Raw genomic sequence first — 15,946 nt, forward strand, 5'->3', positions numbered from 1 at the left:
AAGGTCATACGTGGCCTATGTGAAGGTCACACAATGTAAGTTATTTGTAAACTATGTTTGAGATTTTCACTAAAATGTCGTTTTCGCTCAAATGTAAGTCAGGTGAGCGCATGTCACAGACTGCTTATCCACCGTCTGTCATTGTCGACTTGGGTAATGCCACTGAAACTCTGTACGCTTCATCTCACCAATGATCGATGACACCTTATTTTGTTAAATTGTTCCAAATCCGATTTTCAATACTGTCCCAATAGCAACCATATTATAAAGGCAACGTGGCCATATATCGACTGACGAGTTAAATTAGAAATCCATATACTTTTTTTATGCAAATCGCGTGAATGCCGGGTGCCAACGGTAGGGCAGGACATGCTTATATTTTCGCGAACACCTGGTGCCATAACTGATTTTCAGTGTTCTATTCCTTAATCGCCAAATGGAACCTGTTTCGGCAGATAATCGAGGCTGGTTACATATTCTCTTGAATTGACAATTTATATACATGTTCTGCTTGACTGTGTTGATTTTTCTTTTACAAAGTGATAATTACTGTCATTTAACGTATTAGGGTCTTTCTAATAATACCAGTGCTCGTTTAATTCTCGAATTTCTAACTGAAATAGCATTGTGGCACGCGAGTCAATCTCAATTGAAGCATATAACATCGACTAGTGTTTTAATTCCTTGATTATAGTTTGTTTTTTTAATATTGGTTAGCTTTCCATATTACCACTGGTGTCCAGTTTTTTCCCGAAAATATGTGCAGTGCTAATTGCTTTGTGATCACGGTATTATATGTGCAAATTTTCATGAAGGTGTTGCGAGTTTGTGCTGCAGTTCTGCGACGGAAATGAACAGAGAGATTGACTAACAGGTGTAACAGGATGGTAGCTGTTTAACCCAGCATTATATGCATTGAATGCGTCGGCATAAAAGTTTCATATGTTTGACAAATGCCACAGGGCAACACTTAACCGTTGTTATATAACATGTGTCAAAAGTGTATATGGGAGTATAATATCTTTTCATCTTAACCTTCATTGGTACCTTATGAAATACTTCATATTAACAGCCACAATTTATGTTGCGTATTTGTTTTTCAGATTCACTTACCGACTGGAAGTTATGTGGAGGTAGAACCCAGTGGTAGGTTCTGCAATGTTCGTCTTTACCCATCGGATTCGGATTTCAATAAAACACGAGGTTTATGTGGAACTTTCACCAACAAATGCGAGGACGACTTTCAGATGTCGGATGGAACATTGTCGACAGCCACAGGCGCTGAAGCAAATTGTGTGCAGGCACAGTATCACACACGAAGGTATTACCACGATTTTACAGAGTCATGGAGGTAAGTTAGCACACGAGTTCTAAACAGATACAGACAATGTCTAAATGCACGAACCTATTCTTACTATCCAGAGATACATACTTCGCTGAACACAACACATACAGGGAATATGGGTCCTAATTAAATTGCGGTGTTGTTCCTTTTTATATACAATTGTTATTCAGTGAAGGCTCGTTGTCGCGACCTGTATTAAGGATATAGGTCCCAAGCAACCATGCTATTTGAGACAAATTGGATGGGTTGGTCAGGCTCGGTGACTTAGCATTTACATACAGTCGTGATATGGAGTTAATATTGAAGGCGGTGTTAAAAAACAAACAAACAAAAGCATGCATAAAATATCCTCTGCATGCATGTTTCTATTTCAGTTTCGGTTGAGTAGAATGCACTTTGAAGGTCCAAGTAGCTATGTCTACAGCGTTACAGGCGACATCTTGCAATCAATTTTTATTTTCTAATGATATGACATTGTTAGAGTTGTGCTGAGCAGTGGCTCTCAAATACTGTTATGACAAGGAAGACACGGCCACAATTTTATGGATAACAACTTCTTTAATACTGTAAAAAGCGACGTTTCGGTATAGATCCTTATATCGTTGTCAAGCAAGACTTATGACAACGGTATAAGGATCTATACTAAAACGTCGCTTTTTACAGTATTAAAGAAGTTGTTATCCATAAAATTGTGTCTACCTTGTCATCCGTCAACTTCTAAGTGATGCCTATCAAACAATGAATACTGTTATACTGGCACTATTTTCATGTGATTGAGATTTAGCATTTAGTCTTCCAAAGTCTGGTTGAATGTTTGTCCTGCATGCACCTTAATTGATTCTATGGAATATAGTATAGAATGCATTATGATCATTCATGCTTGTTTATACAATATATGTCCTATATCAACAGAGCAAGAACAAATCTATTTCATTACAACCATCTGGAGAATTTGGAATGGTGGACATCCACATTCTATTACTGCCAGTGTGATAAAGATGACCTTGTTGGTCAGGAGCCACATCCAGAAGCCACATGCTCCCCAGGACCAGGAAAAGTATGTGTGTACGACCACAGATTCCGCCCTCCGCCGTCAGCTTCCCGAGAATGTACAATAATGTCAAGGTCGCGCAGAGCTGCTGCGTTCCAGAATGAGGAGCAAATCTCAAGAGAAAAACGGTCACCTTCTACCTTCAATGAACACCCTGAATATCCTAGGGTATGTTGTTGTATTAAGGCTAGCGACAGTGACGTGTATTTGCTTCAAGCAGTTGGTGTATTTACATGATACCTGACACTCCCAGGATGCTTTGTGCTCAAATGGTTGATGACAGCACAGTAACATTGTTAAAACGTGAGATGGAGATCTAGAAACAAACCAGTCAGTAACTTGTTGTAATTATGTGTGTTATTCTTTAGACAAGTCATAACATCCCTTAACATTGGTCGCATCGGGGAAATCAGACAATCAGCCAAATCAGTCAGTTATGATCATAATAACTCCATGGTTAAATGTATGATAATGATTACATACTACATACTTAAATTTCCAAGATATATGACGTCGGCAAATGTTGATTGATGTAAAACGATTACAGAAAACTAAAACCATATTTTGGTATTTGAAATGTTTCGGGAAAATGGACGGAAAATACAGCCAGGTAGATTTGTCAGAAAATAGGTGGTCGGAAATGAAAGACATATCCAAAATAGAATACAGTTCAAAAGAATTTCTGGTTTATTTTACCATTTACAAACTACCATACTATATGGTATGTGTTAATTGTTTTATTTATGGACTGTTCTACAGCCGCTGGCCACGGACACAAATATGACCGAAGAGGCGGCGACATTGTTCTGTGACAAATTGTTCAACAACACCAAGACGATACTAGTATGCACACATGTTGACGGAATACAACAGATTATCTCGGACAACAAAGAAAACTGTGTTCTTGATATCATGGTGTGTACACTGTATAATGTTCATAGAATAGCTAACCGACCTGTGAATATCCAGTTAGATTTCAGCCAGCATTGCTTGTCGTAAAAGGCGACTATGATTGTGGTAAGATGCGACTAACGGGATCGGGTTGTCAGGCTCGCTGACGTGGTTGATGCATGTCATCGTATCAACAATGTGTAGATCGATGCTCATGATGCTAATCACTGTCTGGTCCAGACTCGATTATTCACACACAGCCGTCATACAGCTGGAATATTGCTGAGTGCGGCGCTAATCAACAAATAAGCAAAATAATAACTATTCTGTCTTCCAAATACCATATACATGTACACTGAATTGAAGACATACCATGACGCATTTAATAAAATACACACAAATACTTCGTATCCGTAAGGGATATTATTAAAATTCGTTCAGAATACTCATGTTAAGAGGAAGGTTTTAACATTTGTCAGCCATTAGTGAGTGAGTGAGTGAGTTTGGTTTTAAGCCGCTTTTAGCAATATTCCAGCAATAACACGGCGGTGGACACCACAAATGGGCTTCACACATTGTACCCATGTCGGGATTCGAACCCGGGTCTTCGGCGTGACGAGCGAACGCTTTAACCACTAGGCTACCCGACCGCCCTTGTCAGCCATTAACCGCTAACGCTTCAACATTTGAGGGATGTCAAAACCCCAGCAGAACATTTATATCTCCATCGTTGTCTTGGCAAATGTTTTGAGGCATTGATATTTTTCATGCAGTGTCATCCCGTTTCTCCCTTTTCTCAGAATCCGTCGAACAAAATTTCTGCAGCTCATGAAGTGTACAGATCTTATAAATGTTCTTAAATACATGATAGGTCCACTCTTGAGAAATTCATGGTGCAAAGGTTATGATTTAGGGCTTTGAGGAATTAGAGGTGAAACATGAACGGGGATGTCTTTGTTCTTGCAAATATTTACCAACATTTTTCTGGTTTATAACAAAACACTTTAGCTCACAGGAACTACTGATTTTGCACGGGATGCCCTGGAATCAGCAAAGAGCCAATGCTTGCAAGAGGTGGCGCTGAATTCTTCTTTTCACGAGGACACAACTCCTGGCCTCCCCTCCATATTTGACACCCTGCTGGAGATGACGTGTACAAATGAATGCTCAGGAGAGGGTCTATGTGAAAATGGTAGGATTGCATTTAATATTTGCAAATATACAAACTTTAAGTTATATGTGAGTATATATTAGTATATCATATATGTCAGTAATGCCTGTTTTTGTATAATTCAGCGAGTCATTTGCCAGCTTTATCATGGTAACAGATAAATGAATGAGTGAATGAATGTAATTTTATTCAGCTGTTGTAGTCGATATGATAGGCATTATGTACCTATTCTGACCGTTACTGCATTTGAAACACTGACTGTTTGACAATTGCGCGTGTTACAGTTATGTATACTGAGATACGAATCGGTTTGATGGCGGCATCATAACGGCTTGGGCAGCAATCAAAGCCAGCTTCTAGAATGATTTCATCATTGTGCGTTTTGGCTGCCCAAATATACATCAGCGAAATCTTGAGACTTGTGCTCCAACCAATGACGTCAACGTTGTTAACAGCTGTTGCTTCAGCATGTTAATGTATGCTCGACCACACACCGGAAGGATCACTTGAGACTTTCTCCAGCAAGCAGGATGAATTTCATGAACTGGCCAGCAGTATCACCAGACGGAAACCCCATTGTGGGATGTCTTGGGATGTTGTGTACGAGAGCGTCAACCACCTCCAAACAACGTGAATGATAGCGTTGAGGCTTTTTAAGCAATATGGGGAACGTTCCCACAGTTATTGTGAGACATACGTGTGGGTCCTTTCCACGTTGTCTTCGCGTCGTGCATGTGCGCCGAACAGTAGTGGTCGCATAGTATTGATTCATGTGTGTGGGTTTCATGGTAACTGTCATCTAATCTGTGACTCTCATTCATGAAATGTTATTGTCTGATGACCACTCATTTTTGTCAATATGTTGTATAAATTTTGTCATTTGGTTCAAGTTTGTATTTCTTCTCTATTCAGGTACATGTGTTTGCAATGCAAACTTTGGTGGAGAAGACTGCTCTATCGACAAGTCCATCCCACCTGTTGTTTACGGAATGATTGGAGAAGGATATTGTGATGTGGCAGTTGAAGACTGCAACGAGACAGCAATCGTGGGGGATTACTTTGATGAATTTGGAAATATGAGATGCCGTATAACTTTATTTCAAGTATGAACATTTCAGAATATATTATAAATTAATTTAATAATAATATATCTACAGTTACTTATGTATACACCTGCACAAAAGTTAAGCGCCACCATATGCATAGTCTCTTAAGTTCACGTGTGGGAATCGAAATATGATGATGTATGACTGAATTAGGCTTCCATAGTTTCATGAACCCAAATGTGTCAAGATACCACAAGGAAAGCATGCTTTACGTGTTGCTGCAGTTCCCCTACCCTATAAATAGTGAAATTCAAGTTCCAGCACGTGGTTGCATTTTGCTCCTGTGTGAGATTCCCCTTCCAATAGAGGTTGAAAATCAGCCATGGTGAGGAGAAAGGTAACGAAGGCTGAAAGATGGCAAGTGATAGGCATGAAAAATGCTTGCATGTCATGCAGGTCCATTGCAAGACAAATGGGTCGTCATCACAGTGTTATCACTCGTTTGATTGTCAAACATGGTCAAACCAATGATGTCAATGACAGGCATAGGTCTGGTAGGCCAAGAAAGACCTCTAACAGAGAGGATAGACGTCTTTTCAGGATAGTCAGACGAAATCCATTTGCCACTTCAATAGATTTAAGACTGCAGTGGATTACCTAGAGAGACGCTCGACGATGACCGTAAGGCGTCGCCTCAGAACGGCTGGTTATAACGCCAGAAGACCAGTCAAACGTTCTCAACTGACTGAGAGGCACGTGCGGAATCGTCTGATATGGTGTCGTGCCTGTAGTCGATGGAACTTGACCAACTGGAGAAGGATTCATTAGTCGGACGAGTGTCTAATGCTGCTACGAACTGTTGATGGTCGAAAACGTGTTTGGAGGCAACGTAACACTCGTTTTGCATCAAGGAACATCCAGAAGACCTTAGCATGTGGCTGGGGGTCTGTCATGATATAGGGTTGTGTTTCCTTCGACTGCAAACTTCCGCTGGTGACAATTCGTGGAAACGTGAATGGCCAACAATACCAAGATGCCGTTCTTCGTCCAGTGGTGGTCCCTCATTTTGACAACCATCCTCTTCTGACAAGACCTGTTTACATGGACGACAATGCTAGACCACACAGATCTCGGTGAGTTTGGGCTTATTTGCGTCAAGAAGCTATTGCCACTCTTCCTTGGCCTGCCTGTAGTCAGGATCTTAATCCGATTGAGCATCTCTGGGACATTCTTGTCCGGAAAATCAGACATCGTGATCCCCAAGTCTCGCTGGACTTGAAGCCACACTTCATGAAGAATGGATCCGTTTGCCTCAGAGAAGCATTCAACGACTTGTAATGAGTATGAGGCGTAGGGTTGAAGCTGTGGTCAATTTCCGTAAATCATACACACGTTACTGACGTTTCTGTCTTGCAATAGACTCTGCACTCCCTAGGGTGTCTATGTGACGCCTGATATGGTCTGCTGATATCATGACAGTTACATGACAAAAAAAGTTTTTCAATGTGTCTAATCCTTCAATTTCTGGTCTTCGGTAAAATTCCTTTCTGCTCGTATTCTTTTGGAACACAAGATGAAATTACTTTGGGACAACTTTTGCATCACAAGAGGTTTACATATACGGCTTATAACAATCGTACATCTCGTTATAAAAGTCATCATTAAGTGCCAAAAGTAACAGCTCACACATATGGTGGGTGGCGCTTAACTTTGTGTATATGTAAACAATGGTAATTGATCTGGGAAGGGACGGAGCGAGTGCGCGAGTTGGATTTAAAATACCACAACGTGTCAGCTTGATAAGGGAGGATGCCAGAAGTGATGCAAGTCGTCCACTGTATCAAACCCACGAAGAGGAGTTTGGTGATGACATGCCTTTAAACAGTATCAGGGCAAATCTGTGTTTCGAAACCCCAACCATGGGTTGATCGAATTGTGCACGGCAAATAGCGGCGATATTTTCATGTACCTGAAAGCAACGTATCTGCGGAAAGTGCATTCGGACATGTATTATTTCGTGATCATTGCATCGCCTTCTGGCGTGCGCAATTGAAAGGAACATACATGATAGTTGCGCTAAAGTAGCAACTATTGTGATAATACATTAGAGTGAACCAACCAATTCTTTAATATTTGTGATCAGTATTCATTTTGTCGTCAATGACTGGACGACAGCTTCTAAATAATGCAGCCTTCCATCGATTGTGCAGATGACCTACAGCGGGGGCGGGGAGGGGGTATTTGAATTGTGAATAGATATTTTTTTCAGCTACAGCAACGTAACCATAATATAAGTCGAATATACCATATGACCATGTATTTTCCAGCTTTCGCATGATGGGGTTAAAACCGCCCAGGCCACAACCTACACCGAACCAATAGTGGAAAGTTTCGCAGAGGTTTTCTGCGGTCTTCCTCAACACCGACATAAGCGGGATCTGAATTCCGGCCATCCCGGAAGTGCTGTTGCATCCGGGTTTAACGTAGCAGTGTCCAATTATGGAGAGGTTTTCAGCAAAGAAATGGTCGTAATACTTTTCAACTCCCAGTGCCAAACATGTGTTATTAAAGATGACACAGTACTCTGTACATTCACAGTAGGTATCATTGAATTATTTGGATTGATGAATACTTGGGTCATAAGGGCATACTAATTAGCTATCACTAATATTTACTATTTTGTTCGTAGACATTAGCCTACATGTGTTTATGGCATACGTTTGAAGTATATAGAAGATTATATATGTACGTGTGTGACCGACTGTGTTTGTCTTCTCACCCATCAACATTTTCTTCAGAGCAAATCGTGTACTGCTGGGGCTGTGTGTGTCGATCACGGAGCCAGTCACCCGGACAACCCTTGTTATGTCTGTGATGCTTCTCTATCCATCAGATCATGGACGGCGAAATATGGTAATTGTTTTCATCACTTTGTTACAGTCATCGATTGCCGATCGTTGCATTCATTAAATATTTCCAAATGTTTAATCTAGCATTTTGTCTGAAGTGTGAGTGAGTGAGTTGGGTTTAACGCCGCTTTTAACAGTATTCCAGTTATATCACGGCGTGTCAGCTTAATCTTGGAAGAAAGTCCGAAGTAATGCAGGTCTCAGACGTTTACCACTTCGGTGAAACCCACGAGCACGGGTATGTTGCTGACAAACCTAGAATCATAATCGGGGTGAACTAGGATTCGTAAGAGGCGACTAACGGGATCAGGTGGTCAGGCTCGCTGACTTGGTTGATGCATGTCATCGTATCCCAATTGCGTGGACCGATGCTCTTGATGTCAATCACTGGACTGTCTGGTCAAGACTCGATTCTTTACAGACCGCCGTCATATAGGTGGAATATTGCTGAGTGCGGCATTTAACAACAAATAAACAAAACAAATCGAACCCACAATCATAGGTTTCTGGCGTGCATTTTGTCTGTTTGTTTTCTCCTCTAAAGGAAAATTTCACCTTGGGGCTTCTTAACGGAAGTCAAAGTGAGTGAATGCTGTTTAGCGCCGCATTGAGCAATATGCCCGATGTAGCATGGCGGCCTGTAAATAGTCGTAACTGGGCCATTGTAACCAACGGTTGGTATGTTATCGTGAGTGATCATAATCTACGTATAGACCCGTGAAGATCCGGGGTGGAATAGGTCTTCAGCAACCAATGCTTGCCGTAAAAGGCGACTATGCTTGTCGTAAGTGGCGACTAACGGGATCGGGTGGTCAGGCTCGCTGACTTGGTTGATGCATGTCATCGATCCCACATTGCGAGGATTGATGCTCATGATATCAATCACTGGATTGTCTGGTCCAGACTCGATTATTTACAGACCGCCGTCATATAGCTGGAATATTGCTGAGTGCGGCGTTAAACAACAAACAAACCAACCAACCAATTGCGTGGATCGATGCTCATGATGTCAATCACTGGATTGTCTGGTCCAGGCTCGATTTTTTACAGACCGCCGTCATATAGGTGGAATATTGCTTGGTGCGGCGTAAAACAACAAACCAACCAACCAACCAACAACCTTCGTATAAGATCCGATATGTGTGAAGTTCTGTGTGTGTACTGCACAATTTTACATTCGTATCATGCCAGTACTGTAGGTTACGACAATTATATATGACATTGTACAAAACCTAATGTTGAAGCATGGTGGAGATGTGGTATGTACACATGGAATGAAAACAGGGATGGAACATGTATGCGCAAGTAAAAAACATACACATGTGTATTTCTGATATTGTTTTGTGTGTTTCTGGACAATAAAAACCTTTGTAGGTTTGATAAATCGTTTTCTTCATCATTGCACAGGACCGGGTTGTCCAGTGTTGGACAAGGAGGAAGAACCACTCTGGATTATTGGAGCTGTGTTAGGTGGACTTGTGCTGGCGGCTGCTGTCGTGTGTGCAGTGATATGTTATAGGAAGTTGCGGTATGTATTTTACATTAAACCAGTATTGCTGCATGGAACACAATAGGTCTGTGGAGTTTTAAATCTACATCTGTGATAGTCTAGTGTTTTTACTGTCCTTTGTCGACAGATTTTAATGTCTATATGTATTAATATATAACTTGATTTAGTCACTATATGGCTGAAATATTGCCGATGTGACTTTAAATATTAACTCACTCACTGTGGAGTTTTAATTTCACATCGCTTTACCCCACCGGCAGTCATATTATTTTTTTAAATAATAATTGTGTTCGTGGCGAGTGCTTCATATGGACATGCTTACGCCTTTTGCGAATACAGCGTGTCATCACTAATTTTCAGTGATCAGTTCATTTAATTTTAACTTTTGGCTTTTACGTTCAGTATATTCTGTTACGGCAGATATTCCCTGGGGTTGACATTTTAAATATATGCACATGTATATATGCTTTAACCACAATGTGATTCAATAGACTATGTCGTACTTTAAGACTCTTTGCACGACATGTCTATTACTATACCCGACTCGAGATATACTTTACCTTATTTCGTCAGGATAATTTTTAAATGAGTGAGTGAGTGCAATATTCCAGCAATATCACGGCGGGGGACACCAGAAATGGGCCTCACACATTGTACCAATGTCGGGAATCGAACCTGGGTCTTCGGCGTGACGAGCGAACGCTTTAACCACTAGGCTACCCGACCGCCACAGTTTTTAAATGGAGATGTCAGGTCGGAAGAAGTCATCAGCTCCTCGAACTTGACCTTTGAGCTGACTAAACTTGGCATTGGGTTGGCCATGACTTCCTTGTGTGGATCTGCTTGGAATGTATAGGTTTGGTTTGCCTGGATCAGATTCGAGTATCTACAGGCTGCTGTCACAGGACTAGGGTATTGCAGAATGTAGCGTGAATAAAACATGCACCATATCTTTCAAATAGGACATCGTCTTTTGAAATGATTTTAAATGGCGCGTCAATCACGTAATATATTGGCTTTTTGTCCCTTAATTTCAGTCCGAAATCAGTTTGTTCATCTGTTTGTTATTTAACGCCACACTCAGTAATATCCCAGCTATGTGACGACGGTCGGTAGTGTTCGAGTCCAGTCCAGGCAATCCAGTGATTGACATCATGAGCATCGATTCATGCCGAAGTTCAATTCTAGTGAAGTTGATGAAACTATCCAGATTTTGACATATTTATTTATTTTTCATTTATTTGATAATTTTGTTCCTACCATCGCTTTCTTGTCTGGTATTTGTATATATAACATGCACGTGCAATACAATACCCCTTTTCATGTAGTCAGAGCAGCACCTGAATGTTGAAATGCTAAATATTTTTAATCAGTGACAAACAAACAAGAAAGCCTACTTTATACTTGTTTATGTGCTTTGTTGAAAAACCTTTCCATACCTACAATGAGTCGATTGTACTCTGTAAGATTCGTAATTATGTATTCATGAAAATGTCATTGAAGTGGCTTCTTACGCACTCAAGAGTTGTTGTGTTTATGTATTATAATGAACTAACACCTGCACGAGCGAAAGACTTATTGTACATACATACATGCATATTGTACTTGTGTTATGATATATAATTATTTTATGTAGAACTTATAGTCGAGACCATGATACAAGCATGCATTGAATGAATGATTGTTTTGTCAAGAATTTGTTTTCATTTTCTTGCTAGAATTGAATGAGTTGTCTATCAACTGACATTTTTAAATTTACACATATCACCTGTCATGGTTTATACAAAGGCGATGAACTTCCGCCTAAAACTATCGTCACTTGTTACAACACCCCCCAAAACACTTTGATTTTTAGGCACATTATAACCAATATGTTACATTCAAATGTTTTTTCATGTTGTTCAATGTCAGGAATGTCACATTATTAAACTGACAACTGGAACTATATTTCAGACAACCACAAAAGGTTGCTGCCTCACCTACGATCTTCGACAAGAAAATGAAGAAGGAACCTAAAGCCTAGACATGACTGAAATCCCACCACACTGACGAAAGTTTTGGAGTCAGTAGAATTATCAGATCCAAACTAATGCATAACTCAAACAGATCATTCAGTACAGAAAATGGTCCCTTGTACAATAACGAATAGTGGAATGCCTACAGATACCAGAATGGTGATTTAAATGTTTATATGTTCATTGCAAGGACTGGACAAACTGAATTAGCTGCGACAATATGACCGTATGTATAATCAGAAAGTATCACAGATTGCGTCAGGTACAGGTTTATGGGGCTGGTGTTCGTGATCATGATTAGATCGTCACTTGCATGATTTGATTGGATTGTTTTTTTTAAAGAAAATGCTAAAGACACCATGATGATGCATGTATGCATAATCAGATTGTTTACAATTATATAAATACTTGTATTGGGTTCTTTATTATGTTGCTATGTTGTTGTTGGTCTTTTTTGGGTTTTTTTGTGTGTGTTTTTTGGGGGAGACAAACAATGTACATGAGGTATATAATCAGTAGTCAGGATGTACGTGTATGCTGCTCATATAACTATAATTAACAAAGGCAGAGATTGTCAATTTTAGAGGCAAGGGAATTTCCCGTGACTTTTTGTCAAGACCTGTTGGATTGCCTCAACCATAAACTAGGGCCTTAAGTTTAGTAACGTTGTCATTTGTGCCGGCTGTGTTTTAATATCATATATGGAATATAATATTGCGTGTGTATGTGGCATATCTGTCCGTAAGAATTAGACGGGTAAGTCGTGAGAGAGCGACCACCCTTTATTACTCTAGGGATATTACGTGATCAGACTATAAGGCGTTGACATACGCTGAGAGAAATTTGTTGACATAACTTGGTTAGATCGTGCAAACAGTTTGTGGGAATCCGCATTAACCAGGGAATTGGCACAATATGGCTGTTATGTATGTTTCGCATTATAAATTAGAACGTGTTACCAAAGACTACCTTTTGGTCATCATCAGAAACCATATGTAGCTACCATATGTGGTAAAATATCTGAATAAACATATTGATGCATATTTTTTTTCTTAACGCTTATGCATGAAGAAAAACTCTGCATTCAACATGTGAAGAAAACATATTCCTTTTGTTTCGTCATGGGGCATTGATGGTCCGGTCGTTTATGGCGCCCCAATTCGCTATGCAGAGTTGTGTCCCTTCGGCGTGTCAGAAACCTATGATGTTAGGTTCGATTCTCCGTTGGCATTGGTTATGTGTCTAGGCTTGCCCGCCCATACCTTTTGGTTTCCTTCCAGCCGACTCGCCGTCACATACCTGCCGCCGTCATATAGTTGGAATGTCGCTGAGTGCGGTGTTTAACAACAAACCAAAACATGTTATACAGCTGATACACTGTTCAAAAAGGCGCTATTTCCAGCATTCTTGAAGACAAGGATAACATGTTATTGTCAGTCATGACAATGGCATCCCAATGTAGCTCACCACATGGTCAGAGGGTCACAATTGTTTTTTCCAGGATCGAATCCTTTTGTCCTTGTGCATCGACCTGTATAAAAATTCAAGTTCTTCTCGGAAACTGGCAAAGCTGAAACCTTTGCATTGATGGTTCTGCTAATGTTAACACTTGATCCATTACTTACTTGTTTAATTATCATCAAAACGTCTTTAAAAGAACAACCGTGTACTTATATTATACAATATTAGTAATTAACAAAGGCATAGATCGTTATTTGTAAGGGCAATTTGAATGACAAGGCCAATTCCCGTAACCGTTTCGTGAACGTTTCGGAGTATATACTTACTCCAACAGACACGTGAAGATCCGGAACCGATGCTTGCCGTAATAGGCGACTATGCTTGCCGTAATAGGCGAGTATGCTTGCCGTAATAGGCGAGTATGCTTGCCGTAATAGGCGACTATCCTTGCCGTAATAAGCGACTATGTTTGCCGTAATAGGCGACTAACGGGATGTGATGCATGTCATCGTATCCCTATTGCTTAGATCGATGCTCATGGCGTCAATCACTGGATTGTCTAGTCCAGACTCGATAATTCAGAAACCGCCGTCATATAGGTGGAATATTGCTAAGTGCTAATTTCAAACAATAAACAAACTCCTACAAGCATAAATGAGTAAGTATGTACTCCGAAACGTTCGTTGTGTTCCTCATTATAAAGAGGTTGACATCCATAATGTTTCTTCTGTATGTGTATCACTTCTAAATGCCATTCAAAGACTTAATATCAGCATAGCTATAAAGTGTCGAACTAACCCGACTTAGGCATAAACTGCAAACAGTATTGCTATACAGTAATGTATACGCTAGTTATAAACAATACCGTTCAGGTGTAGAAATAGAAATATCATTTTATTTACAAGTAGAAACATATTGCATATAACAACAGATACGCCTTACAATCTCAGGCTATCATGACGCAAAAATAAAACAATCAGAACCAACTTACATTGGTGTTTAGTCTGTCTTCGGATATAAGTAGTTAATACCTACATGAGCAATATATGCATCAAACAACATTATCTATATACATTGATTATGTAAATGAGAAATGTGTTGAAACCATGCTCCTGCAGTGTATCATCACTGTACAATTACTTATGTAATAGCTTCCTTATCCAATGGGAGGCACGGGTGGCCCAGTCATCTTAGGCGCCGCGATTTGCTGTGTTGCGTCCCTCGGGCACGCCAGAAACCTATGATTGTGGGTTCGAATCCCGGTTCGCCCCGATTATGTTTCTAGGTTTGTCAGCACCACTCACTCACTCCTTATCCAACGATTCAATAATGTGGTGGATTCTGTGTTAACTGGATTCGATGACAGCAAAACACACTTAAAACATGATTCATCCCGGAAAACCCCTCTGCAGTGTATGAACAAACACCATAGAGAGAAATATGAAATATGATATAGATGTTACTTTAAAACCACATGAACAACCGTATATAGGTAGTATGTGATACATACTGAACTCATTAAATGCAAGTTCAGTCATCACTGTTGAGACAGTGGAAAATCTATTTTGAAACAGTTTGCCTGAAGCAAGTCGCATTAATATATATCTACCCGAAGGGCAAATAAGAGAAAAAGGAAATGTTTACCTAAGGCACGTGTATCTAACTGAACAATTACAGGCAATAGTACTCGTTTTAACTGAACTATCTGTCAACAGTCTTTTGTCTTTTATTTGTTGTTTAACGCCGCACTCAGCAATATTCCAGCTATATGATGGTGGTCTCTAAATAATCGAGTCTGGACCAGAGAGTCCAGGGATTGACATCATGAGCATCGATCCCCGCAATTTGGATGCGTTGCATCAACCAAGTCAGCGAGCCTGACCACCCGATCCCGTTAGTCGCCTTTTACGGCAAGCATTTCCTGGCTGAAGACCAAATATTCATGTCAAACTTACTGGAATACTACATGGAACAGAGTAAACATTTTGCTTAAAAGTGAGCAAGCTGGTTTTCTTTGACTTCTTCTGTAGGGCATTCCACTCCCGGAACAGGCCAGTCGGTGATTGACAGCTAGTGATTATTGTTACCAGATGGTTCAAGCTGGGCTAGCAGAGGACACACTATTCTCTATGCATTAACAAAAAACAATTACAGGCATTAATAAGCACAGGGACTATACAGTGTGTTATAAATTTATCAATTCTCTAGCAACTGTAAAATAATAATAAAAAGACAAATAAAACTGAATTTTAATTTGTGCATGTTGTAATGTCCTGGAGAATTAAGAATTGTATTAACAATGTCAATATTATATATACCTCCGTCTATGATTAATATGAAACAATAATAATCAATTTTTATTTGTAATTATCAGAAGGTATAAGAATGACAATAGTATCGAAGTCACAATTATATGACTAATCCTAAACTGAAGCAGTCCTCTACATTACACGTTCAATTACGGAACCTGTGAACATGTCAACTTTCTAACATACATTCGTGGACGTTACATCAACAGTTGAAGTGATATTATCCAAACGAACTTCT

The 15,946-nt window shown here is 40.0% G+C and overlaps 1 protein-coding gene across 1 annotated transcript in view; it reads left to right on the top strand.

Annotated features, from left to right (window-relative positions):
• Positions 1 to 13,526, top strand: part of LOC124120580 (von Willebrand factor D and EGF domain-containing protein-like) — a 28,490-nt gene extending 14,964 nt beyond the window's left edge. The window contains exons 11-19 of the mRNA XM_046483439.2: positions 1,104 to 1,351; positions 2,258 to 2,564; positions 3,156 to 3,311; positions 4,296 to 4,479; positions 5,371 to 5,561; positions 7,832 to 8,101; positions 8,303 to 8,417; positions 9,821 to 9,941; positions 11,877 to 13,526. Of these exons, the coding sequence (XP_046339395.2) occupies positions 1,104 to 1,351; positions 2,258 to 2,564; positions 3,156 to 3,311; positions 4,296 to 4,479; positions 5,371 to 5,561; positions 7,832 to 8,101; positions 8,303 to 8,417; positions 9,821 to 9,941; positions 11,877 to 11,946 (1,662 nt within the window). The 3' untranslated portion in view covers positions 11,947 to 13,526. The remainder of the gene's footprint in view (positions 1 to 1,103; positions 1,352 to 2,257; positions 2,565 to 3,155; positions 3,312 to 4,295; positions 4,480 to 5,370; positions 5,562 to 7,831; positions 8,102 to 8,302; positions 8,418 to 9,820; positions 9,942 to 11,876) is intronic.
• Positions 13,527 to 15,946: the final 2,420 nt, after the last annotated feature.

Source organism: Haliotis rufescens, unplaced genomic scaffold (assembly GCF_023055435.1).
Source record: "Haliotis rufescens isolate VD_foot unplaced genomic scaffold, xgHalRufe1.0.p SCAF_1, whole genome shotgun sequence".
NCBI lineage: Eukaryota > Metazoa > Mollusca > Gastropoda > Lepetellida > Haliotidae > Haliotis > Haliotis rufescens.